Raw genomic sequence first — 27,917 nt, 5'->3', positions numbered from 1 at the left:
GAGGGGGCAGTTTCAGGAAGCTTCTGTGAGAGCACAGGCCACAATCGGAACATGGACATCCTCTAAACTACCTGTCCTGCTAGTCTCATTGTATATGTGTAGACCATGGAGATGACACAGAGTGGCACACACCAGAAGGACCTTCTGTAAGTAAAGTCCAGGGCTTTACTTGACATTTGGTCCCCAAATACCTCCATGAAGACATGATGCCTTGGATCTCCAGGTGGTAGTATGAGCACACACCTGGCTAGGCAGGCCTTGCCATATCTAGGTGTTTGTTTCTCTTTTCAGTGATCAACCACTTGAGCAAATGGCAGCAGGTGTTTCTTGGTGCGGACTGGAGTGACTGTTATAGTGTGTACTCGTCCTAGGGCTGCAGGCTCCTCACCCCTGGGCTGCTGTCTCTACAGTCAGTGGGGTCCAGTTTTGAAACAGGCTCAGCTGGGCCTGGGTAAAGACTGCCTTCTACCAGCTTCCTGTTCACTCACTCTTGCTGTTTCCAATGTATCTGCACACACACATATGTGCATTCATATTAGGCAGTTGGATGCATGTCTGTGTCCCTGAGTATGCCACCTTATTTCCATCTCCTCAACTCTCTTCCAGTCCAACACTGTGCTCATGCCTTCCCTGACTTCGGCTGCAGCAGTCCATACATGGTCACTAGTGTGTGTGGGGGGGCAGACTTAACTGCCGGAGTTGGAAGCTGCCACAGAACTTGAACAGGCTCTTTAAGATGGGGACTGTTGGGTCATCTGGTGTTTTTGGAAGTATGTGTACTGTTTTCACACCCTTCAAGCCATGGGCGATCTGGTTCTTGGACTATCCACACACTCAGAGTTGTCTTTTTTGGATTAGGCATTTGACACCCGGCCGAGTGTGGTGTGTCTCCCTTCAGTTTTATTTTGTGTTTCTCTGATTACTGAAGGTGTTGAGCATCACTCCTGGAACATGCCGACTGTTTATACATTTCCATTGCTGCAGTGTCTGATTCAGTCTGCCACCCATTTTAAAAATCGAGCTATTTGTTTTATTATCAAGTTGAAAGGCTCTTTATAACTTCTGGACACAGCCCTTACTTAGTGAGCTATATGTCTTATATTGTTTCCTCCTAGTTTTGCTTTTAAATTTTTTTATTTGTTTTGTTTTTGTTTTTTTGAGACAGGGTTTCTCTGTGTCGTTTTGGTGCCTGTCCTTGATCTCACTCTGTAGCCCAGGTTGGCCTTGAACTCACAGAGATCCACCTGGCTCTGCCTCCCAAGTGCTGGGATCAAAGGCGTGCACCATGGCGCCCGGCTTGCTTCGTGTTTTTAATAGAGCTGTGTTTTATTTTGATGAAGCCCAGACAATAGTGTGTTCCAGTGAGCAGATGTTAGTTTTAACGTTGCTTGTTGTCCGTCTTTTCCCTAGTGACTGCCTTGCCTCCGCTGCTGAAGAACTCCGCTGGCCTCAGGTTGTGAGTGTTCAGTGTGCACCTGGAAGGACTCTGTGTCCCGGCTCCTCTTACGCTTTATCTTCAGCGGTCATCTGCACTTGACGTTTGAGAGTGCTGTGGGAAGGGTGAAAGTCGGCTTTTTCAGATGGACACAAAACTGACCCAGCATAATTTGTTGAAAGGCATTTGTCCATTCTCATGCAGTGGAATTTTTGTTGAACATCAGGTGACTGTCTTGGCAAGGGCCCCTTTGTGGACCCTTCTCCTCTGGACCACTTGCCTGTCTGTACTCACAGAAAACTGACATTTGGCTTGTACATCATCTCATTTTGTTTTCCTTTCTCAGGACTGTTGGGTATCTGGGGTGTGCACATTCTCATGCCGGCTTTTGATTTCCAACCCCCGTGAGTTCCTCCCGTCCGTGAACATGGTGTGCCTCACCATTTTTCACTTCTCTGAGTTTCTTTTTTCTTGCAGGTGTTAATTTGTTTAAATACGTGTGCACACTCACACTTGCATATTTTTAGTTAAAAAATATTTGGTATTAAACTTTTTAATGCCTTTAAAAAGGTTTTTTTTTATTATTTTTAATTATGTGTATGTGTGTGTGACTATGTATGGATATGTGCACGTGACTGCAGGCTAGAGGTACAGGTGGTTGTGAGCTGCCTGACATGGGTTCTGGGATCTGAACTCAGATTCTCTGGAAGAGCGCCATGCTGCTTTTACCCACGGAGCCATCTCTCCAGCCCACTGTGCCGTCTTTGGTCTTGTCTGATGGTAAGTAGATAGCCAGCCGAGTTAGTTTCATATCTCTGTTCAGCTGCTTTGCTCCCGATAGCGTGATGCAGGTTCATGTACGTTTTTCAGCTAGCAACGGCAGTGTGATTTCTTCTTTTCCTGTTCTTCACTTTTATTTTTTCTTGCCACACAGATGAAGTGGCTCTCCTTTTAGCACAATGTTAAGTGGCCTTGGCAGTGCGAAGCTGCGTCTCCTCCCTCAGAGGCAGCTTCACACTTCATCCACAACGCTTACATTTGCTGTAGGACTTTTGCTTCCAACTCTCTCCCCTCCATGTTTCCAGCCCCTTGTCTCCCCTCCTCTCCTTTCCCTCCCCTCGGAGTAAATTTTCTTCTTTTTCTAGTCTTCAGAGTGTTACCAAAGCCCAGATTGAATTGTATTGGGTGTTTCTGTAGTTTTGATGGTCATACTTTCCCCCTTTGGCTTGTTAATGTGATGAATTAGGTTGCTTAATTTGGAATCAACCTCATTTCCTTGTTTCATTATTTCATTCCTTGTTTCATTATTTCATTCATCCACTGATTTATGTGTGTTGGTGACACACTTATGCAATGGAGTGCATCTGGAGGTCAGAGGCCAGCTTTCAGGAGCTGATTCTATCCTTCCACTCCGTGGGTTCTGAGGCCTGAACTCAGGTCCTCAGACTTGGAGGCAAGCGCCTTTCCCCATTAAACTGTCTCACTGGCCCAACCTCATTTCCTTGCAACATATTATCATTTTTGCATCTGCATTACTGAGAATGATGCCACATGGTATTTTGCAATTTCTTCTAGATTCTTGTTATCAAGCAGACAGCTCTCCTTCCTTCCTCCTTCCCTCCTCTGTCTTTCCTCCCTCTCTCCCTTCTCCCCATTTTAAGACAGGATCTCACTATGTAGCATAGCAGATTTTGAACTTTTCGGTCTTCCTCCCCCTGCTTTGTAAGTGCTGAGGTTCTAAGCAGGAACTACGACACCTGCTGTCTTGCCCTTTGTTTAGAAACTTAGAAAGATTTGTGATGTAATCAGCTGAACTTAGTGGTTTTTGTGTAAGAATTAATTTTCCATTCACTCCTTTACTTATTTATTGTGTGTGTGTACATGGGGAGGTGAGAGGACAACGGACAGGAACCGAGTCTCCTCTTCTGCTCTGGGAGTCCCAGGGACTGAATTCAGGCCTCAGGCTTGGTGTCCAGTGTCTTTGCCCACTGAGCCTTCTCTCCAGGCCTTAAGTAGATCCTTGTCTAGTCAGAAAGTTTTTCTTTTGTCAGTTCTGTTAAGGGTTGGTCTTTCTACAAATTTACCATCTCATCTGAATTCTGAGCATCTTTAATATGAATCTGTGACATCTCCATGTGACGCTTCATTGTGTTTTTATCTGTTGTGACACCACCTTTCCCTGCAGATGCTGACAGCCTGTACCTCCCTTTGTTGCTGCTCTAGGTACAAATAGCTGGCCTTGCTCTTCTCCTTTGAGTTTTGCGTGTGTTTGCTTGTTTGTGCCAAGACAGACCTTTCTGTATAGCCCAGACTGATCTTGAGCTGGAGGTGTTTCTGCCTCAGCCTCCCCAATGCTGGGGTTGCGGGCTGGGCCGCTGTGCCTGACGTTTTCTCCTGACCTGTTCTCCTGTTTACCTAGCTTCTGTAGGCAGCCAGGTGCTGCCAGCCTCAAGATCTGTGAGTGGTGTAAACAACCTTGCTCTGAGCTTCCCCACTGCTGCCTCCAGTCAGTTTCCTTGTCTGCTAAGTCATTTGGCATTGAGCCGTTTGCTTTCCATCTTCTATATGTCTGTCCATGTGGGTTTATGTCTTTAAAGCCGGATAGGAGAAAACACAGAAAAAAGAGTAAGAGTAAATAAAAGAAAAGAAAATAGAGACAAAGGATCCTTTTTGCTGTATTCAGAGTGGTACGGCCACGGAGGCAAGTGTGTGCTCTCTAACAGTTTGCTCTCGAATGCTCTTCACTTGCTTTCTGTTGTGGGTTGGCTAATAGTGCAGGGTGAACAGAGAGGAAGGTCACCCAGTAAGCAGTGTTCTGGCCAGCTGGTATGAGCTTGGAAGGGAGAGAGCTTATTGGAAAGTGGAAACTGCTACACCATAAGCACCTTTTCAGTACTTACTGAGAGTTATATGACGTGACCAAGGATTCTGGTGAGCAGCCAGGGTGGGACAGATGATCACTCCACAGAACATCTGCTTTGGCACCAGGGACTTGACCTTGGTGATCCCACATAGCAGCTGCTTGGACATCTCAGGGCCCTGTCCCCATCACTCCACAGAGTAGACGCTTTCACACTAGGGACCTGTTCATCGAGGTAATCTTTAAGGCCAGGGGATGCTGTTTAGTACATTTGCGATTTAAAACTAAACGGCAGCTGTGAGTGGTGCTGCTGTACCCAGTACCTGGGAAGTGGAACCTGGAAGATAAGGAATTCAAAGCTATTCTTGGCTATATAGGTAGTTCAACGCCTACCTGAGCTACATGAGACTCAGAAACAGAAACAATGAAACCCAATCCAAACTAAAACTAAATGGAAAGCAAATTTTAAAAGTATAGCTCAGAATCGCCGGGCGGTGGTGGCGCACGCCTTTAATCCCAGCACTCGGGAGGCAGAGCCAGGTGGATCTCTGTGAGTTCGAGGCCAGCCTGGACTACCAAGTGAGTTCCAGGAAAGGCGCAAAGCTACACAGAGAAACCCTGTCTCGAAAAACCAAAAAAAAAAAAAAAAGTATAGCTCAGAATCGAATGTAAAATCTTATTTTCAGACACTTTCCCTGCTAAGATATTTTCTGGAGTGCCTGAGACTTGTGCTGGCACATGCCTGGAGAGCTGTGAATCCACTTTTTCTGTGTGAGTTTATTTTCTGTGTTCACACTTTTCAGAGTGCTCTAAGAACACCCAGACTCTGAGAATGGCACTAAGCTACCTGCAGTGGGAGCTGGGTAGATGGGTTTTGTGCACAGAGGGCGCTCTGCAGGTGCCCTTGGGTCCTGGCTGCTCTCCTCTCACATGCAAGCATTTCGTGAGGAGCACATGTGGATTTCATCTTGTAGCACTTCTAAGTGGCCCCGCACTCTGGACCCTGACACTGACCATTTCAGACAAACCGAGGCAGAGCATTGACAAATTAAGAGCATCTCAGTGTTTGACATCTATTTATGATCCCATGAAGCTGTGACTAGAGACCCCAAGCATGGGCCTGGCAGTTACGGCAGTATCCCCATTTTGTTCCTTTCTTAAAAAGCACTGTCAAAGAGCAGGGTGGAACTGAATTCAAGGAGGTTAAATTCTCTAAATCACAATGATGGTTTATAAGTCAAGGGTCGTGGCCTCCCTGTTGCTGATGCAGGCTGTGCCTTGCTCTGCTGCCTGCACGTTAGTATTTCAGGGAGCAGCATGCCCTGCTTGTAGGCTTGTGTAAGTGTTGAGTGTATATGGGGCTGAGCTCTGCTGACATTTTCCTTTTGCTTAGCTTCAGACAGTCGAGTCCAGGCGTGTGCAGCTGTGTGGAGGATGCCCAAGGAATTAGAATCCGGGAGCCACGAATCCCCCGACGACCCTGCAAGCACTGCACAGACCCTGGAGCTGCTCTGTCACCTTGACAACGGGGCCCACGGCAACGTGGCCTGGTAGGTTGCTACATATTTCATACACGGAGAAGAAGCCTAGAGGCTGTCAGGTGCTGTGTGTGCACAGCTCCCTTCATCCAGTTTCTCCCCTCTGCTCCCCACTTCCAATACTCTTTCTCTTAGATGTTTGTCCTCGGCTGTCACTTTTGGTCCAGGTGTTTTCTAGGTTACCTGCAGTTACAGAGCCTCTCCCCCAAGTGTGGTGAAGAGCACTTTCCTCTTCCAAATCAGCATTGCCTGCAGTCACCTGACTGAATAATAGACTAGCCAGCCCCAGTGCAGCACTTAAAACAATCACCCATCACTTCAGCTTGAAAGCACACAAATTTCTCTTCCTGTGGACTCCTTAGGAAGAAAGGATATGCCTGGTGGTGTCCCCCGGTCCCCCCATGTCTCTGTCCTTTCCTTTGGTTTCCTGTCAATCCTGTGGCATGTGCAGAGATGAAGAAATGTGACTACCGTTTGTGGGGCTCCTGGGCAGTCCCTGTCTATGTGGTTAGAAGTTGGCTTTATCTACCCAGGGCCTCACACAGTGGCCAATGGCTGATCTGGTAAAATTGGATACCATGGCTTCAGACTTCACTGCATGATGCTGTTACGGGTGTTCCCAGCAAGAACTGTTGCTTGACTTGATACTGTGCCCTTCAGTGTCAGTGCCCAGGCCCATGTGTGCACGTGTGTGCATGTGCATGTCTGTAAGAAGACACGGACCCTATGCAGGCAATCAGTTCATCTGATTGCATAAATTCAGCCCAGCAACATGTATTAACCAACTGTTGCACATACCCTGCCAAGCTCCAAGGATGATGGGTGAATGAATGTCAACAGACGTGGCCTTAAGGAGTCATGGTCCCGAGGGGAGACCCAGATGGGTTGTCACATACCTGGGACCTGCCGTGAGTGTGTACTGTGCCCCATCAGGAAGCAGTGAGTCATGTTTGTAGAGAACCAAAGAGGGACTCACCTGGAGGTAGCACTTAGCACTGCTCACTGTGGGACCAGTCTGTCACTGTCGGCCACAGGCAAGCTGTGTGGGGCTCTGCTGACTTCAGTGCTAGCCATAGGGAATTTGATTTCATGGCTGCTGTGTTTCTGCTTGGTCACCGGCCACTTGCCTGTCCAGAAGAGCGCTAAGTGTGGGTGCCACCCTGGTCTCCCAGGCGAAGGGAAACTAGAGAGTCCTTAAGCTGCAGGAGCAGACACATCTGTGCTGTCACTCCACTGCCTACATAGTCCTGCGGAGTTCATGTCACACAGTGACGGTGTTCCCTGACTAAACAGGCCTTGGTGTATGGCTGTGGGTGCCATGGGTATGCACATTTCCGGAGGCACAGCAGCAATGGAGGGCGGCCCAAGGATCCCATGGCAGGTGAGCCGTACTTAGAGAGGGCTGGTCCTATCCAGAAGGTTCCCACCTAGCCTGGGAATGAGGGGCCTGAAGGTCGCTTCTTGACTTCCAGCATGAAAGTACTCTTGTCACACCCACACCTGTGTGCACTATAGGAAACTGAGTCAGAGTGCCTGCTCATTTGCTCTCTGCCCACGTGCACTCTACAAAGGCCGACACCCAGTATGTGTGGTTGGTGGCAGTCCTCAGAGTCATCTGGAGTGCTCTTGATTCTGACCTTGCTGTATTGTTCAGAATATCTCAACCTCTTTTTGGTTTCCCAATGCATTGTGGTATATTCTTTTTTCACATTTGCTTGTTTTGAGTATATTACTTTAAAGTAACTATTCCAATAGCTATTGTAGGAATGACCTGGGAGCTCTGTGTACCCTTCACTTCGGTTCCTATGGTAATTGCATGATGGCAGAACACTAGTGACTCCACTATCCCTGGAGGTTTCACAATGAGCCTCTGCTTATGCATGGGAGTTCAGTTCCCAGTACCTCACCACTGGAAACAAACTCTCTGATGGAACTGCCATCTTGTGGTAATGACTTCACAGTAAGGCAGTGAGGCCTGACAAGTGTTCCTCAGCCCCACTGGGTCTGCACTGGGACAGAGCGTCTGTGCTTCGTGGAGTTGTCAGGTGACCAGTAACTGTTGCTAGTCACTTTCTGGCTCTACCTCAGCTCCTAAGAGGTCCTGTGCTTCACTCTCCCATGACTTGGCTTTGCCACTTCTATGCCATCTTCTTCCCAGCAGCCCATTCCAGCCGGCGTTCCCTGTCCCTGCTCACGCTCATGCCCCCCTCACCCACTGTGCTCAGTCAGGGCAAGGCTGCACCTTCAGCACCACGGACAGCATTGGCTCAGAGGCTGGGAATGGATCACTGCCACAGCCAGATAGAGCCGCCTGTGTGTGAGACAGACCCCTATCAGTTAGTCAGGCCCTTTGTCCACTGAGCCCGTGAAAGGGTTTGCCAGTCCTGCAGCTGGGGGAGTGAAGCAGAGTGCAGAGGCCTGCTGACTTCTTAGAGGGCTGCTGGACTTGTGGCAGAAGCCTGTTTGCCTCCTAGCCACATGGACAGAAGCAGCTATCATCACTTGGGATCTGGCAGTTGTTTCAGGTGTTGGGAATGCTTAACCTCATCAGAGTAGGCTTCCAGTGCCCTCTCATCCTCCAATGGAAGGCAGATACAACACGATAGGCTTTGGGGGAGGCCCTGCTACCTTTCCTAGCATGGTTCTTGTCCCCACTCAGATTCTCAGGTGGCTTGCTGTCGCCCTGGAGGAGCAGTGGGCTCAGGCACAGCCCTGCCTCTGACTTCATGTCCAGAGCCAACAGCCTACCACATTCTCATTTTGCTCTTCTTTTCTCCCATGGGCTGGGTGTTTGTAGGATGGTTGATATGCTTTCTAGTGCTGCTAGTGAGATGCTGTGGACTCTCTCCGAGGACTCAATACCACAGGACTTTGCTATTAACCATCCAGCAGTGAATGCATGGACATACCATCTCTTCTGGCTGAGGTGGCTGGACAAGGGACCTGCCAGAGAAATAGTCCCAGTGTGTCCTAGCACAGGATTGGAGGCCACCCAGTTGCATCCTTCTGAGGCAAGTGAGCAGACAGGCAGCCTCAGAGTGGATGTGGACCCAACACCAGGGGTGTTTTGGCCAGATATTGCCAGTCTGCTGTGACATTTTGACCATTTTTAGTGTGTCACACACTATGAAACATTAGGTTGTGTGCAGCTGCATTCCTATAGCAGGAATCTACATAATACAATGAACAGAATTCTACCTTGTCACTGGTGTGGGAATGGAGGCTAGAAGAGGTGATCACCAGTGTCACATTTCTGAGTCCGTTACACACTTCAAGAGTAGATGAGGACTATCTATTTATTATTTATAATTTTATGTGGTGAGTGTTTTGCCTGCACATATGTTTTTGTACCACATGTGTGCCCGGTGTCCATGGTAGGTGGGGGACGCAGAAGAAGAGTCACTGAAACTGGAGTTGCAGATGATGTGAGCTGCCATGTGGGTGCTAAGAATAGAATTTGAGTTTGAGTCCTCTGCAGGAACAGCCAGTGCTTTTAACCACTGAGCCATCTCTCCAGCCTGAGGACGAGCTCTTTAAAAGTCTTCCATTTATGCTTTGTGTAGTTCTCCTTGAGTTAGTGACTACACTGATGCTTATGTGATGTCTTGGTGTGGAGTGGGTCTGTTAGCTCTGGAACACCATGCTTGAATGCTTCTAGCACTTTTTATCTTTTCTATCTGCCCAGCTGGTGTACCTCAGCATCTTTAGGGGTCCTGATAATGGGGAGGTTTTCTGGAGCCCAGCTTGTGAGAAAGGAAGGAGGTGATTACTCTCCAAGACTCATACAATGTAGCAGCATCACCATGAGTTTAACAGCTGATTAGCCACAACAGGGTGATTCTGCCACTCTTCATCTCTTTCTGATGATCAAGAGGCCTCCAGCCGCTTGGTAGTGAGCACTTTGGCCAACTGAAAAGCCAAAACAATAGAAACCTCACCATGTCTTGTTGTGTGTGCCCCTTCCAGTTGTGTATGGAGCAGTCCTGCAAACTACTCTCCCGAGTGATGAAGATCTCCTTCATAGGAGAAGTTGCTTTATTAGTCGTCAGAAGCTTTGAGGATGTGTATAAAATTAATTGCAGCCCACTGTGGCATCTTCCCAGCTCCTGCATCCAGGGTCTGGCTTGTGTAGGTGTCAGTATTAAGCGTGCAGCTCCATGCAGGTAGTTCTCTGGCAGCATTCTGAGTGACTGGCATTGCACAGCCAACTGACCCCTGCTTCCTGAGCCAGCTGCTGAAGAAGAAACACCCTCCCATACAGATAGAGTAAATATCACACTGAAATGCCAGCCAGGCCGAGCATGCAGGACACCTGGGAGGGCTGGCGTGCGTAGCAAGATGGTGATTAGGAAGTAAAGGGCAGGAGTCGTGTTGAGAGAGGAGAGGGAGGGAACCTAGAGTGTTTGTCTGGAGTAGAAGACCTGGCCCCGTGTCTCTTTCCTTCTCTTTTGGTTTATATGAGGAACAGTGGATGTTGGCATAGGGTGAATATTGTGAGGAGCAAGTTGATGGTTGTCTTAAGTCCTCCAAAGCTGCTTGAGGGAAGGACACACATCTGAGCACATCTGAGGTTTTCAGAGGTTTGTGTTCTGTCAGTGATCACCACAGGTCATTGTTAGATCGACCACATTGTGAGAAGGTCATTCCATGCAGGTCGTAAGCAGACACTCATGAGCTGATTCCCAGCTACTGGTCAATACCAGACTTGTCCCTTAGACTGTTGCTTAGTTTGTGCGGGGGGACGGGGACAGTTCTATGATGCCAAAGGGCACTATGAAAGTCCTACGATGTTTCCTCAGTAACCACTGTAAAAGGAATGTGTGTCATTCCCTTGAGTGTTAGAAAAGTTAAATGCAGTGTACAGAAAATTTTTCCTGGGAAGAGTCAAAGTACAGAAATCTGGAAATATGGTGTAGAAAGTATAGGTCATTATTCACTGCAAAGAGAAATTCATATTCTCCCCAAACTTGTTCTTGTTTCCATTAAATAAAATGTTTTAGGAGTATGTTTGTGTTAGTCCTTTTCTGAACCAAGTGTCACTCAGAACTCGGGAGGAAGCAGAGAGTACCACTGTGCCCCATGGAGAGTGAGGAAGCTAGCCCATTCTGGCTTTTGCCACCAAGTGCTGCAGACTGGGCAGCTTTTTAAATGGCAGAATTTCATTCCTTGTAGCTAGAGTTTCCCTGCCTGGCCCACAGTCAGGACAAATCTCTCTCACCTGCCAGTCCCACAGCCTCTCAGACCCGACCAAGTAAACACAGAGACTTATATTGGTTACAAACTGTATGGCCGTGGCAGGCTTCTTGCTAACTGTTCTTATAGCTTACATTAATCCATTTCTATTAATCTATACCTTGCCACATGGCTCATGGCTTACCGGCATCTTCACATGTTGTTTGTCATCATGGCGGCTGGCAGTGTCTCTCTGACTCAGCCTTCCACTTCCCAGTTTTTTCTCCTCCTTGTCCCACCTATACTTCCTGCCTGGCCACTGACCAATCAATGATTTATTTATTGATCAATCAGCAACACATTTGACATACAGACCATCCCACAGCAATTCCTGTCAGTCTTGATATCTAGAAATCCAAGCTCATATTCCCTGAAGAGACTGCATCTGGTAAAGTCCCTCTGTCCAGCTCACCAATGGCTCCGTTGCTGTGTCTTCATGTATACACAGGAAGATGAGCTCCCAGGGCCTTGTTGCTTTTGATGCAACTACCAATGATTTTGAAGTTCTGTTATTGAAGCTGAAGGTCCAATAACAATTTTAAACCTAAAGGTATGGAGACCCTGTGTGTAGCACATTTCTCTATAGCTGGCACTCCGAATGCTGAGGAGGTGAGAGATGAGAAGACAGAAGGACTTACCTGGATGATCAGAAGGGCATTCCAATATTAGTTTGTTCTTTATTTCAAAATTTACTGTAATTTAAAAGCTACCTTTAAACTTGCTGAGAGACGTAGGAACAGGAATCTTTGTTGTTATGTAATGTGCCCTTGTAAGTCAGGCGAACATTACCTGGGCTTGCTGTGTTCTCCCTGAATCTTAGGTGGACTCCTGCAAGGAGAGTGTTGGGCATTGGTAGCCTCATAAAGGAGGGCTGGGGCTCTGAGCATGAGCCAGGGTAGGTTTCAGGGATAGTGTGAGTTTTGAATTCCCTGTATTAAGATGACCTGAGCCAGCTCTGCTCATTCAGCTCTAAGGTAGATGAGGAACAGGCTCTAGCATAGAGCCCCTCATGATCTGCCCATCCCTCAGCCTTCCTCCAGCCCAGGCAGCAGCGCACAGCAGTGTGGAGTGGAGAGTTTGTGTGCCTATACTCAGTGCATGACTTCTCTTTGCTCTTGCATGGTTGGTGTGAAGGGGCTTCCCTGTTATGCTCAGTCTCTGGCCCTCTTTGACTTGTAGAAGATGACTCTCTCTTGAGTTGGGCATACATCCTGTGGAACTGTACCTGAGCTGTTAACTGGATGTTACACTCAGACAGGAAGAAAACATCTGACAAAACCACCTTCCCCTCACCTCCAGGCAGTGTTTGCCCTTGGCTTTCTGTCTGCCTGAAAGTGGAATTTTTTTTGGTTGATGGAGCTCTAAGTTTGTCCCAGTGAGATGTCAGAATAAACAGACTTTTAATAACCAAGTCACCTGATGTCAAAAGTTACATGCTCACCTGTCAGAAAGTTCCCAGGCAACATATGAACACGACTCTGTCACTGGAAGTATTCCTTGTGTCACAGCAAAAAGGCCCTGCACCTCTGCAGATAGATCAAAAGGGCTTGTTGATTTTCCGATGTGACTCTCAAAGCTACTCTTTCAATCCTTATAGCACTTGTGTGAGGTTTATTAACCAGATCTTTGTGCCATGGGAGCACTGTTCTGTGATCCAAGGAAAGAGTTTATTACATTTAATTTATTATGCAATATTATTTTTAAAGAGTTGTCTTGCATAGACACATTTCTTGCATTTCTCTACTCAGTAAGTAATATGTGAAAAACCTGGCAGCTGTGGCTGCTGCTTCTCACGCAGTGGACCCGTGTGGACTGTTCTACCCTCTTGTCAGCTGCCCTGCTCTTCCACTTGATCAAGGGAAGCGAGGAGGAACTTACATGACGATTAAGAAATATTTAAGTTGCATTTGGGTTGCTTTGAGTTTCCTGATGGCCACGGAGCTGTCCCTTCCCTGGGTGCTAATGATGAATTGGAGCTGTCATCCTGCTCCTGGGCCCTCATTGACTTCTCAGAGGACCTCAGCTGTAACTTCATTGGTTTACTCACAGACAGCCCTTGCTTGTGATTTTGCACCATGGTTATATAGGGGCAGAGCACACTCCTACTGGCTGTGTGGCATTGTATTCTTGACTTTTTAATATTGTTTATGTCCTCATTCTTTGGTAGAGTGTGATAAAAAGTGGGTGATTTTTATGAACAGAAAATAAATAAAACTTAGTTTGGAGTGGAAAGGATGGCAGGAACCAGAGGCTTTTCCCCCTATTTATAGCCCTGTTTCATGGTGATGATCCAAAAGAAGACAGAATTTCCCTTTTTATTGCCTTTTGTGGACTACAGCTATCATAAACAGTGATGACTAGAGGAAGGTTACCTGTGAAACAGCAACAGAGGCAATGGCCATGGGTAAAGGTTCACTGGCAGTGCAGCTCTGTAGAGGCCCTGCCAGCCCTGCCCAGGGCTGCAGCTCCCTGCTGCGTGCAGGAAACTAAAATCCATTCTACTGGGTCTTTTGTGAGTTCATGCCACACAGTAAACGACAAACTGAAAAGTAAGAGTTAGGAGAATTGAGGGTGGGGCTCATCAGCAGGGAGACATGTCCTGAAGGGCCCACTCTGGGTTCATGCGGCCACCGGGGAGCATGAAAGGGCCACTCCTCACTTTTCTGGGAGTCTACTGTCAGAGATTCCAAGAAGCCTGACTCCAAAATGTCTTGGCTTTTAGGGGCTGGGGTTCTGATGGTGGCAGCAGGAAGCTGCTCTGTGTCCCTGACTTGGATGAGGTGGATCTCATGTGTGGTCGCTAGTGGTTTTCATGTCATTTCTTCTTAGAACATCCCTGATCTCTCCTCCCTGGTCCTTAAGCCCACTTTGGACTTGTCCTAGAAGGAAATGTCCAGGAACTTCCTTAGTCCTGCTGGTTGGTTGCTTCCCCCGACTCTCCTTTAAAGGACTGGTTAGTGAGCCGTTAGTGGCATCATCAGTATGACCCCGAGCACCTGGGACCATGGTTGGCCCCTGCACGGCTTAGGTGGATGACTGTCAGAGACCTTAAGCCCAGTACTGTGAAGGAGACTCTGTGTTCCAGGACTGCGGGTGCACAGGAGAGTGAAACACAGCTAAGTGTCTGCACATTACAGAGCCAAGAGCCAAGTGTCTGGACTCTGCTGATTGCTTCCCCCGTAAAACCAGTCTCTATGGTGTGTTTGTATACATGGGATTGTATTAATTGACAAAAATATCTGACAACCGAAACCTATGGAAGGAAGGATTTGTTTTGGTGTTTAGTGTGAGGGCATAGTCCATCATGTCAGGGAAGGCTTGATGATGAGAGTAGCTTGTAGCTGTGGTGTTAGGAAGGGAGTATGGGTCATCCCGTATCTGCTGTCAGGAAGCAGAGATGAATGCTGGTGCTCAGCTCACTTTCTCCATTCTAGTTAGCCCAGGACCCCAGTCCCTGAGATAGTGGTCCCCATGGTCGTGGTGACTCTTTCTCAGCTAACGCTCTGTGGTGAAATGGCTGGAACACTGACAGTGTCTGTGGGACATGAATGTCACTTTTCCCTGATTACAAGGTACACCTTCCTCTGCTGAGCTTTAACCTAAGGTTCATGGTAAACAGATGGTATTGAGACTCCAGCTTCAGACAGTGCAGAGGAGGCAGTTGTGGGTAATGGTTAGGAAAAGGTGTTCTTCATCCTAAGCTCTTTATGTCCAGACCAAATCCTAGTGCTCGTCAACATTTAGTAGAGTTCTGATGGATAAGGAGTGACTCCTGAAGGAAGAATTTGTGTTGCTTTTTGGTCACTTTGCTTATGTTGCTATAATCCAGACCTTACAACTCTGTAATCATTAGGAAACATGTTAAATCTTTACTTATAACTCGGCCATGTCTTGGATTTGACATGACCAGTCCACTTTGAGCCCTACCTGAGCGCTTTAGTTGAAGGACCCCAAGGGCTTTCTGGTGCTGGGCTCTGAACAGGAGAGTCAGACAGTTGTAAGGTGAGACCCTGAAGGCCTCAGCCCACTGCAGCCACCTTCGAGATACCAGGAAGTCACAATGAGCTTTGGTTGTTGATGCATGCATGTTGTCTATGTGGGTGTGCATGTGTGTGTTTTCAAAGGCTGCCTCTAGTGATCGAGAGTTACTGCTGCTACCATCTGCACAGTGAGAGCCAGAAGTTGAAGTGTTGAACTGATACCATGTGTAAGCCCATGTTTAATCCCCAGATTCTATATGTGGAAGTGAACACATGGAGGGCAAGGGCTGTACCACTGAGCCAGATCCCAGCCTTCTTTTTATTTTGAAATAAGATCACCAAGTTGCTCAAGCAGGCCTTGAACTCATGACCCTCCTGCCTTAGCTTCCCAAATAGCTGCAATTAAAGGCTTCTTCTGGTAGCAGGTCATCAAGCAGGTAAAATATGTATATATTTTAAAGAGTGTCTCTCAGGGTAGCTCTAATACTTATACTGACCGATAACTATGTAGCCAGGGTGACCAGGAACTTACTACTGTGTAGATCAGGCTGACCTGGAATCTACTGTGTAGCTGGCCTCAAACTCACAGTGATCCTCCTACCTTTGCCTCCTCAGTGCTGGGGTTAAAGGTGTGCACTACCATGCCAGCTTCTTTTTCTGTTCTCAACTTACTGTTTCAGGGGTGGGGTGGGGGTGGTTTCTTGCAGGTTTGCACCTCAGCCTCTAAGTTGCTAATGGAATCATTTATGACTTTCAGTTTCATAAAAACAAACAAAACAAAATAAGATAAAACAAGACAAAAAACCCAAAACAAGCAAACAAACAAAAATGACTTCATTGAAATTTCTTACTCAGTATTTTGGGAAAAGAAAGCCTTTTTTTTTTAATGAGTATTTTCTACCTTGGTCTGCTAAATCCCATGACTTGCATTCTTCTCAAAGACATGGCTTTTAGCTAGAGAGATGTCTGTCTTCTCTTTTCTGAGTCCCACACCCAGGAAAGGTGGCCTTTTGTTAGAAGTAAGGGAGCTGTGAGCCTAGGGCAGGGCATGGGAAGAAGCTGTGGCAGCGTCCAGGAGCTTCCAAGCTGTGAATGCAGATAGATGCTTGTCATACATGGTTGGAGTAGTGTACTTCCACAGGGAGACTGGGGACAGTTAGAGTCTAAAGACACGGAATGAATGGGGTGAGCATTCTATTTCTTCTTCTGTCAGGGTGCCAGCAAACCTCTCCCTGGGCTATTCTGGCCAAAACCTGGGCCATTTTGATTTCCTCTGAACTCCTGGGTTGGTATTCTGTGGTCTAATTAGGAGAGTCTGGCAATGTGGCCTGACAGCCAAGACTGTAGCATGCTCTCTACTCCCAGGTGGTTGTCCTGAGTTGATGAGGGAACTTTGCCACCTTCTTAGGGCTCCATGCCTGTTCCTAATGATAGCAAAAAGGATGATGATGATGAGGGTGTCCTCATGTTTGGAACAGAGTGGTAGCATGAATTGACATTAAATGAGTGACTTTTGGGTATTTTACTGAGAAAAGACTAAGCACAGTGAGTCACTCTGAACAAATGAAGAACTCTGTGTCCCTGCTAATTTTTTTGCTCTGGCAATAATGCTCCCAGCATTTGCCTCCCCGTCACTGGGTCCCTCTTGTAAATAAAGTTTTATTACATCATGGCTGCCAAGGTTTGGTCCTGTGTCTCCTGTAACTGCTTTTATGCATCCGGGAGAGCTCTGCTGGTCCAGAAGCCACACTGCTCACCCAGTCCACACTGTTTGCCATCCAGCCCCTGTGGAGGAGGCTTGAGGACACAATGACTCCTGACTTTGAGATTTTCAAATTTTTGCTGAACAAATTATGGATTTCACTTAATGTTGTAAGTAGCATTATAGTTTTTTATTTTCCAGTTGAGTAAATTTGATTGCATTCTAAAAGAAAGAATAGTGATTCTCTGGTCCTGTAATTCTTCACCCACTTAGGCCTTTGCTCACTGAGAATTTGCTTCAATGAAACATGATGAAGAATGAGTCCTCACAAGTCAGGAAGTGCTTCTGTGAAGGTTTAGAGATGGTATCGTAAAGAACAAGTTCACAAGAGAACTGGAAGCAGCTATTCACAATTTCCTCGTTGTCAAGGAAATGCAAATCAGAGCAACAAATCCATTGGGGGAACTGGGAGTTTTTAACCAAATGGCCAGGATCATATTGATGACCAAAAATGGGAACACACCTCTGTGGGAAGGGGCTGTAAGCATGTCTGTCAAACCAGAAATTGCGGTCCTGAGAACCGGTCCTCACATGTGTCAAAAAGTTTATCTCTCAGATACCTACAGCTTTATCATATGAATCAGTTGTGTGAAAAATTGGAAAAGCCCAGAACCATCATGTAGTAGTAACTGGATTTTAATGGCACAGAAATCCGAGGGCTGGAGAGATGGATTAGTGTTTACTGTTCTTGCAGAGGGTCTGGGTGTGATTCCCAGCGTTCACATAGCAGCTCGCAACCACCTGTAACTCCAGTTCCAGAGGACCTGACGCCCGTTTCTGTCCTCCATGATGACCGGTGCTCACGTGGTGCACAGACATTCATGCAGACAAAACACCCATATACATAAAATAAAAATTTAAAATTACAGAAGTGTGAAGCCTGCGGATAGAAGTGTATGTATTTGACCTACGATGTTGACCAGGATAAATTTTAAGAAGGAACAAGAGGTTGCACAGTGATACCAATGGCTGGTGACAGTCCTCCAGGGAACCTCTGTGATTGTGTTAGGTGCACCCTGTATGTTAGAGAGGGCCTAGAGAACACGTGTCCCAAGCAGTGTGTCATCAGGTGGGGAAAATGTGAGGGGTGCCAACCTTTCTAAATCCACACCTGTTAACTTGGGCCTCTGACTTTGTGTGTGCAGAATAAATTAAAACTGAGATTCAATGAGGTGCCACAAAGTCAAATGCCATCCTGAACTTAATGCCCAGAGGAGGGATGTTGTTTGTTATGTATTTCAAGCTCATTGAAAAGGAGAGAGGACGGTGCTGGCAGGGAGCACATGGGAGCAGTAAAGATGGTCAGCCAAGCTGCCACTGGCAAACCCACGGGAAGAGCAGGGAAGCCAGTGCCACAAACACTCAGCAAGTCTGTGTGCTAAGTCCCCAAGGCAGCAAGATGAAAGAGAGAGAGCACTAGGTGGGTTCCAGCCACCAGACTTAAGATGACAGAAGAAGTCAACTTTGAAGGGAAATAAATGTCTCTAGACAAATGACAGTGGAATCACATACAGCAAAACTTACGGGGTGTAGCGAAAGTACTTCTAAGCGGGAGTAAGTTTATAGTGATGCATATCTTCGTGAAGAACGTAGTGACCAGTGTCTGCAGTAAGTGTGTGGTGGTGAGTATCTGCAGTAAGTGTGTGGTGGTGAGTATCTGCAGTAAGTGTGTGGTGGTGAGTATCTGCAGTAAGTGTGCATTAGTGAGTATCTGCAGTAAGTGTGTGGTGTGAGTATCTGCAGTAAGAGTGTGATGTGAGTATCTGCAGTAAGTGTGTGGTGGTGAGTGTCTGCAGTAAGTGTGTGGTGTGAGTATCTGCAGTAAGTGTGTGGTGGTGAGTATCTGCATTGTGTGCATTAGTGAGTATCTGCAGTAAGTGTGTGGTGTGAGTATGTGCAGTAAGTGTGTGGTGGTGAGTGTCTGCATTAAATGTGCAGTAGTGAGTATCTGCATTAAGTGTGTAGTAGTGAATATCTGCAGTAAGTGTGTGGTGGTGAGTATCTGTAGTAAGTGTGTGGTGTGAGTGTCTGCAGTAAGTATATGGTGGTGAGTATCTGTAGTAAGTGTGTGGTGGTGAGTATCTGCATTAAATGTGCAGTAGTGAGTATCTGCATTAAGTGTGCAGAAGTGAGTATCTGCAGTAAGTGTGTGGTGGTGAGTATCTGTAGTAAGTGTGTGGTGTGAGTATCTGCAGTAAGTGTGTGGTGGTGAGTGTCTGCAGTAAGTGTGTGGTGGTGAGTGTCTGCAGTAAGTGTGTGGTGGTGAGTATCTGCAGTAAGTGTGTGGTGGTATCTGTAGTAAGTGTGTGGTGGTAAGTATCTGCAGTAAGTGTGTGGTGGTAAGTATCTGCAGTGTGTGGTGGTGAGTATCTGCAGTAAGTGTGTGGTGGTGAGTATCTGCAGTAAGTGTGTGGTGGTATCTGTAGTAAGTGTGTGGTGGTGAGTATCTGCAGTAAGTGTATGGTGGTGAGTATCTGCAGTAAGTGTGTGGTGGTGAGTATCTGCATTAAGGAAAATGATCACATGCAGCACCCAGCATGTGGCAGGTGGTGACGTGCAGTGGTTGGCATGAGACAGATGATGACATGTAGTATCTTGCATAAGGCAGTGGTGACAGGCAGTGCCTGGTACTCCTTAAGATTCAGATTTTACTGCAATATTGTAGCAGGCTTCCTGTTGAGAGTTGCACTGAGCTAAAGTTGGCCGGGCAGTATTTCCGTAAAATATGGCAATCTAAGGTCCTTAAAAGACACAATTCAACAAGCTTAGTTTTCCTGTGGAGTTTAAGAGTTCCCAAACTTGTGTCTCCACAAAGAGCATCAACACCACAAATAACACTGTTGACAGAAGGGCAGTATGGCTGAGTGCTGCATCTGGCACCCTAGGAATTCCAGGTGAAGAAGCAACACTGTTAATGCAATTGGGGCAAGGCATGCAAGCTAGATGTCAAGGCTGCCCTGCAGGTTACAGCTGGGAATAGGAGTGGACACATTGGAGGTTAAGGACAGAGGTGCCTAAAAGTCTATGTCCATCGAGGGCCTGCAGGTCTTTACTCTCCTGCTTTCAGCCGTGCCAAGAGTTACTTCTCCAGCAGCCCTCCTCCTGGGGAGACTCCTGTACTCTTGGGGAGCAGCACTTTTCCTGAGAAGTAGCCTGTGCTCTTGGGGAGCAGCTCTGCAATTGAGCTTCTCCTCCCTGACCTGTACCTGTTATGTGGGATCTCTACTCATTTCTCCCCTGTGCATCTCAAGTTTACTGGACATGCTCGCCTGTGCGGTGCTCTTCTAGGCTGTGAGAATTGACATTTGGCCGGGAATCCAGACAATCAGCTGTGAACAGTGTGAGGTGCACCTGCCACTTAAAAAGGCAAGGGATGGTCCCATGCATCCAGTGAGGGCAGCTCACTGCTGTCTATGGGGAAGGTGGTGAGAGGAGGTGCCATCTCCCAAGAGTCTTAATACCTGCAGACTATGGTTCCCTGTAGCTGACTTGCCCTTTCTGGTGTCAGTTCTGGGCCAGTGAAGAGCAGTGCTACTCTTACCTCAGATCAGAAGGGTGTTTAAGATGCTGGTGCTTCTTATTGGGTCCTAGAAATTTCTCCTCCTTGACCCTTTCCAGTTTGTTTTGATATCTGGCACCTGCAGGACACTCGATGCACAGAGCTCTATTTTAGGGAGCTTCCTGTCTACAGGCAGTCTCATGACTTTCTAGAAACCACTTAGCATTGTCTGTGTGCTTATCTAGTGAGCATTTAGTGAGATGGAGGGCCAGCCTGTGATGCCATCATGCACCTGTCTGACTACTGGGGTCCTAGGGCAGGGATGAGCTTCTTTGCATTTGACGAGTACTTTGTCTTGCCTACCTGCCCCTTCTAGGCTACATAGCCAATGTCTTTAGGTTTTATATTCATCGTGACCTTCAGAACACAAGTGACAGAGACTTTGTGTCTGGGACATGTAACTTTTGTAAATGCTCAGCTGTAAAAACTCAAAACCAGGTTATTTTCTAAAGCAAGCGAATGCTGCCTCCTGTGAGCCTTAAGCATATGTGGCTTCTTTTCAAATTAGAATATATTTCTCCTTTTTGGATATAAAAGCTATTTCCACAGCCACTTGAAAATAATTTTATCCATTCCCCTTTTCAAAATGCTGAGAAACGTGAGCTTTTTCTCAGGGACAGACAGCTCTGCAATCGAGGAGGCAGGGTGGAGCAGTGTGTGACTCAAGCTTGTTGGGGACAGGTGCTGTTGCAGGCTTGTGTTAGCAGGGGCGATGTCTTGCCCATAAGGTCCTGTGAGCATTGGGTTAGGATGGCGTGAGATGCGCTTCAGCTGGTCCTTGTGTACAGGTGACTTTTCTCATGGCTGCGACCCAACATCTGTCAGAAAGCAGCAAGAGGGAGGAGAGGATTATCCAGGCTCATGGTCTTGAGAGGTCACGGTCTGTTGTGGCAGAAAAGGCATGGCGACTGGAAGAAGCTCCCTGCTTATGTCCATGGATAGGGAACCACTTAGATGGAGGAGAAGCCAGCCTGTAAACACCATGGCTCACCCACACTGAGGAGACTTCATGGGTATAGCTTCGCAGATATATCTGGGAGATGAAATGGCAGCAAACTTCCTGTTCCTCTGGCTCTTAGAATCTTCCCACTCCTCTTTCATGGTGATCCCTGAGCCTTAGGATCAGCAATTGTGTTGTTGATCTGTCAGTTAGCACTGGGCACCTCAGGGGCACTTATTCTCTGTATTTTCATCAATTGTGGTTTTTCTGTAATGGTCTTCATCTGTTGCAAGGAGACTTTTTGATGAGAAGGGTAAGACCTATACTTAACCTGTGGCTGTAAGGATAAATATTTAGAATGTAGTTTATAGTCTAGTGAAATAGTTGTTAGAGGTTCTCCTCTGAGATCATGACTTCACTAGCCCTGGGTGGTTGGCTGGGTTCCCTGTACTCGGCATGATTTCCCTCTTGTTGAGTCCAACTAGAGGGCTGTTGGGCTATTTGCAAAGTATGCAGGCCACCACTGTACCCTTGGGTTATTGTGCCATGCTGGTTGTTGCTTTAGTTCATAGGTGTCATATCTGGGTAGACTATTGGTTGCTTCCCTCCCTTGGAAACTTGGATGGAACCTTCTGCTACCATGAAAGCTAGTCCTCAGTGGTCTGAACTGGCAGGAATAATGGTTCTGAGTGGTGAAGTATTGAGAGGGAGGACAGGGATGAAAAATAAAGAAGACAAAAGCAATAGCTGGGACCAGGAGGTCTTGTATAAGTTGATGTAAGTTTATTAAGAAATACAGCAGCAAGCTGGATGGTGGTGGTGCACACCTTTAATCCCCACACTCGGGAGGCAGAGGCAGGCGGATCTCTGTGAGTTTGAGGCCAGCCTGGTCTACAGAGTGCATTCCAGGACAGCCAGGGCTGTTGACACAGAGAAACCTTGTCTTGAAAAAATCAAACCAAACTGAACTAACAACAACAAAACACCTCCCCAGCCTTCCCCCCACCACACAACCCACAAACAAACAAACAAACAAAAATACAAAAACAAAGAGAGGCCACAAAATGGCCAAAATCAACTGAGAACAGACAATGTTGGCAAAGAGAACATTGGATATCTCCAACACAATTGCCATAGGCTTGATAACCACAGCCCAGGGGGAAGAGTTGGGTCCCCAGAAACCACAACCTTGACTTCTGCAAGGCACTGGCTTCTGCAAGTGTCAGATAGGCCTTGCCAAATCCATTCCTGGACAAGAACACAGAACTAGAGTTCCCTTTGTTACCCGGGCTATCTTCTCTTGTTCCATCCATTTACTTGCAAAGTTTATGGTTCCATTTTTCTTCACAGCTGAATAGTATTCCATCTGTATAGTACCACATCTTCACTATCCATTTGTCAGTTGAAAGACATTTAGGTTGTTTCCACTTTGTAGCTCTTGTGAACAGAGTGGCAGTGAACATGGCTGAGGAATTATTTGTAGAGTAGGTTGCTAAGTCCTCTGGCCATATGCTGAGGAGTGGTATAGCTGGGTCACATGGTAGATTTATTTTTAGCCTTTTGAGGGCTCTGCTCACTGGTTTCAAGAGTGGCTGGACATGTTTGTAATCACACAGTGGATAAGGGTTGCCTTTTCTCCACATCCTCTCCAGCATTTGTTGTTAGTTGTTGTGTTGATCTTTCCATTCTGACTGGGTAGTATGGAATCTCTAAGTTGCTTTAATTTGCAGTTCTCTAGTTGCTAGGAATGATGAACTAAGTTACTTTCTTTCTCTCTCTCTCTCTCTCTCTCTCTCTCTCTCTCTCTCTCTCTCTATATATATATATATATATATATATATATATATATATATATATTAGCATTTTAGCATTTTATCCCTTGTTTTGAGAACTCTCTGTTTAGGTCCCAGCCTCCCCCCCAACCCCAATGGTTCATTTCTCTTTTTTTTTTGGCCTCTTTGTCTTTTGAGTTCTTTATATATTATCACTATTAATCCTCTGTCAGGTATATAGCTAGCAAAGAGTCCCTCCCTTTCTGTGGGCTTACTCTTCAACATCTTCTCCATTGATTGTTGTGTAGAAGCTTTTTAGTCTTACTTGTCAATTATTGGCCTCAATTCCTGGGCAAATGGAATCCTATTCAGAAAGTCCTTTCTCACACCTGTGTTTTCTCCTAGCATTTCCAGTGTTTCAGGTTTTACATTCAGGTCTTTGATCCATTTGGAGGTTTCTTTCTTTCTTTTTTTATCTACAGTCAAAAAGTATACCACAGATCTGAACACAGGGTTCTCAAAAGAAGTAAAAATGTCTAAGAAACATCTCAAAAAAAAAAAAAAAAAAGCTCATTGTCCTTAGCAATTAGGGAACTGCAAATCAAAACAACTTTGAGATTCCATTTCACTCCAGTCAGAATGGCAAATATCAGAGAAACAGCTTACAACAAATGCTGAAGAGGATGTTGGGAAAAGGGAGCCCTCGTTCACTGTGTACCTTTATCACATCCACCCCAGCTCTCTAAGACATTTGCCTCTTATTGACCCTTCAAATCCATGGTTGGAGTAGTTGAGCTGCACAGCGGGAAATGGCTGTGATTGGCTCAGACAAGGAAGCAGCTCCTGTCACAGGTGGACCACCCAGAGCCTGGGGTATGGGTGCAGCTCTCAGCTCTGCCCTACCAAAGACAAGGCATCACATGTGAAATCTTTTCTCCCAGTGCTTCTCCAGCTGCCCACTCCTTGTGGCCAGCTGTTTGTTCCTTAGCTACTAGTGAGCTGTGTAGTTTGAGTACCTGAGTTAGCGTGGGGTTCATTTGGGATTCATGACTTGGGAGACCAACACCCGGCTACTGGCTGGTTTAGTTCTTGGTGAGATTTGTTTTCCTGGCTTATATGGCTGCCTTCTTACTGTCCTCACATGGCAGAGAGAGGCAGGGCTGCAAACACTGCTGTCTCCTCAGGGACTCAGGCCCCATCCAGAGAGCCTACTCCCACGATCTTCTCCCACCCAATGTGTCCATCATGCTGGGGTCACAGCTTTGACATATGACTTTGGGGACACAGAGACAATGTTAGTCTCTGACATAGGTTATTAGATGCCAGTGTTAATAAACACTAGAGGCTTTGGGCCAGGAAAGAGCTTGCTGAAGTGTGAAGGGCATGTATAAAAACTGTGGCTACGTGCTCGGGGGTCCCCATTGCTCATATTAATATTTGGCATTTGTCTTTCTTTAGTGTTGTGTGGGAGCCGATGGGGGATGGGAAGAAGGTCATTTCTCTGGCGGACAGCCACATCCTGCTGTGGGACCTCCAGGCCAGCTCAAGTCAGGCAGTGGTGAGTAAGAAGGACAAAGGTCTCACTGGGTGATCTTTGGAATTGGACTTTTTGGGTTGAATTCAGAATACACACCTGGTCTACACATTTGGAATTTTGAAATTAATTATCAGATAGGGAGGATGCAGGGACTGAGGTGTAAAGCAGAGAACTGAGTGTTAGGCCTTGTGGATACAAATTGAAAGCACTGTAAGGTGGCTTCAGGTCCACGTGTGCTCTTCTTACAAGACTTCTTTAAAGCCACACTTGCAGAGGGACGCTTACACAGGCTGGACTCCACATTGCTGGCCAGCTTCCCATGTATTCATGTGAATTTTAAAATGAATTCTAGCCTTTCTTAGGAGTCAGTTTGTTTCTGGATACTCATTTTAAGTATTTTGCCTTTTGTAGAGTAAAACCGTATGTATTTTTGTTTGAGTCTTTTAAATCTTTTTTTTAAATGCATGTTTACAGGAGTTTATACTTTATACATTCATTGTGCTTGTTGTCAAAGTATCAGCTGTAGGAAGAAGAAAACTCAGGAACCCTACAATGAAACCTTATAGTGTCATGTCCGCAGGGCCATGTCGTCACCTTTACAGCATCAGAGCATGGGTTCCTCAGGTGGCAATGTCTTATGTTTATTTGTTCCCATAATGCTTACTGAGCTCCTTTCCCTCTCGGTGCCTTACAATATTAATAATGCCCCTAGGTTAAAGAGAAAACATGAGTGATGATGCGTCGTTATTCATATGAGGTATGGATGCTAGACTTCTTAAAATATTAGCTGACTTTTTAAAGCTTAAACACTCTGGTCATACTATCAAGTGAAGTTTGAGTCGACGTATTTTCCTAGAGCATTGATATTATTTAAGGGAAAAAAGTCATCGTTTTTAAAAGATAATTTTTAAAAATCACCACATTCTGTATGATAATGCACAGGAGTTTTTAAGGTAAAAGGTCAGGCAGGGATGTAGTGCCTGGGCTAGCCTGTGGACATTTTCAGAGTTGGGAACACACTCATGACCTCCACCTTAGGAGATATGGGGAGGACTGGGCTGTAGCTGGCCCGCCCTCCAGTTCTTCCTTCAGCTGTATCTTAGCTGTCCAAGTTTTCCGAAAGAAAGGAGATACTCCTCCCCTGCACATCAGACAGGCTTTGCCATGACCCTGGGGAAGAGCTAGCATAGCCTCCCAAGCACTCTTGGTGTCCCTGAACTGGGACTGTGTCCAGCAGAGGCCTGGGGGCACACAGTAGTTCAGGAGGCCCTACTTGCCCTTGGCTGTCCTGTGCTGTGGTCAGATGGTGAACACGTCTTCACACCCCAAGTCATTGCTAAAGCATTTCATGGCGGGGTGATTAATCTGTAACTTATTTTCTGCAGAGACCAATTTAGTTTTCTCTCCCCCTTTTTTTATCTGCTGTCAGCAGTTCTGTCAATATCCCTTTGTGACCCAGTGCCGTGGTATTTAATACAGAAACCTTCCCATCGATTGCAGCCTCCTCACACTGGCTTCTCTTTTTCTATTGTTTGAGGATATTGCCTTCTGTGGTGAATCTAATCTTATGCTCACTGCATCATTACCTTCTGCAATTAAATTGGAGATCCTTTGCCATTTATAATCATTAGCTGAACCCCGGGGAGGCCTGGAGTGGGAGGGTCTATGGGGTGTGTGGACAGCGATGAAGGTATGGGTGGCCTCCCTGTTTCCATCTGCTCGCTCATCTCCACATCCTGCTGCTTTCCTTCTGTGGACGTCGTTGTCTCTGTCAAGGTGGCACAGCAAAGACCCTGGTGACCTTTTTGCTAGTGTCCACCCTGGGTTCCTCCGCGTGATGGCTCTTACACACAGTGTCCCTAAAGTTCTAAATCCGTGTTCACAGGCTTGTTTCCTTTGACTTTTAGGTCTCCTTTCCCAGAACTGTGTCGTTTGGAAATACTTCTCCTACTATGTCACCTATGTTTCCATCTTTATCGTATGGGCCGGCATAAAGCCCATGCCGTTTTCTGTTGCTGTTTTGTTTCTCTCCTTGCTTTCTTTTTAAGTGTTTTTATTTACTCAATGAAAACTTTATACATGTTTTGATCATATTCGCCCACTCCCCAATTCGTCCCAGATCCTCCTCCACCTCCCTACCCACCCAACTCATTTTTAATTAGCATATAAATTATAGCTTTCATTATAGCATTTTTGAAACAAAATTTGTTCTTGTTTTTGTTATTTCCCTTCCTACTACCCTACTATCCCACTACCCCGTACTTTCCCACACAAAAGGTTTTCATTCAAAAAAAAAAAAGTTTTTAAGCCGGGTGGTGGTGGCGCACGCCTTTAATCCCAGCACTCGGGAGGCAGAGGCAGGTGGATCTCTGTGAGTTCAAGGCCAGCCTGGACTACAGAGTGAGTTCCAGGACAGGCTCCAAAGCTACACAGAGAAAACCTGTCTCGAAAAACCAAAAAAAGAAAAAAAAAAAAAAAAAAGACTTTAAGCAGCACAGGCCTATAATTCCAGCTAATCAGGATGCTGAGGCAGGAGAATTGCAATTTTAAGACTTTCTTGACTATATGTAGAGTGTGTTCAAGGTCAGTGAGACACTGTTCAAAATAAAAAGTTAAGAGGGCAGAGCTCTAATGCAGTGGTAGAGCACTTCCTAGCACGCCCTGAATTTGATCTCCAGAGTAGCAGAAACCTTTAGGACTAAGTGTGTTTACAGAAAGGAGCTGCTAACTCTGGAGTTGTGGTGCAAGCCCAGTGTCTTCATGTTCTGAGTGCCCACCATTCTACATCCAGGGTTCTCTGACAGGTCACCCACTGCAGAACCTATGGCTGCAGTACCCAGATGCTGCCTTGGCAGGGGCAAGGCTAAGGTGAAGGGGTACAGGCAAGGGAATGCCTGTCACCAGGGCGGCACTGCAGGCTTTGGGATGAAGGCCTGTTTCTGCCTGCCTGTCCAAGCATCTCCATCCACATCCCTGAGTGAGAGATCATGACATGTAATAGCAGAGTTGTTAGGACAAAAACTCCCACTGTGACATGGCTAGCATATGGCACGTGCCTGATGACAGATGGGTGGGTGAGTGGGTGTTGGATGGTAGGCCACTGGCTGGGAGGCTAGCATGAGAGGTGCATGCATGGAGAGGTGCCTGCATGGAGAGGTGTACTGGCAGATGCATGGGTACATGGTGCATAAATGGATAGATTGTACAAGTATGGGATGCTATAGTACTTGATGTCCAGACTGGATTTGATAATGACCACTAAACATCTTAGGACAGAGGCAAGAGCTAGAGACGAAAGAAAC

General features: G+C 46.5%; 1 protein-coding gene across 1 annotated transcript in view; it reads left to right on the top strand.

The window, feature by feature from the left end:
* Eipr1 (EARP complex and GARP complex interacting protein 1) overlaps positions 1-27,917 on the top strand; it is a 109,437-nt gene that overhangs the window by 64,347 nt on the left and 17,173 nt on the right. The window contains exons 4-5 of the mRNA XM_052745762.1: positions 5,689-5,845; positions 24,537-24,636. Coding sequence (XP_052601722.1) covers positions 5,689-5,845; positions 24,537-24,636 — 257 coding nt within the window. The remainder of the gene's footprint in view (positions 1-5,688; positions 5,846-24,536; positions 24,637-27,917) is intronic.

The sequence above is a fragment of the Peromyscus californicus genome, unplaced genomic scaffold (genome assembly GCF_007827085.1).
Source record: "Peromyscus californicus insignis strain IS unplaced genomic scaffold, ASM782708v3 Scaffold_1__1_contigs__length_55948999, whole genome shotgun sequence".
NCBI lineage: Eukaryota > Metazoa > Chordata > Mammalia > Rodentia > Cricetidae > Peromyscus > Peromyscus californicus.
Note: the sequence above shows the minus strand (reverse complement) of the source record. Positions and strands in the feature narration are given on the sequence as shown.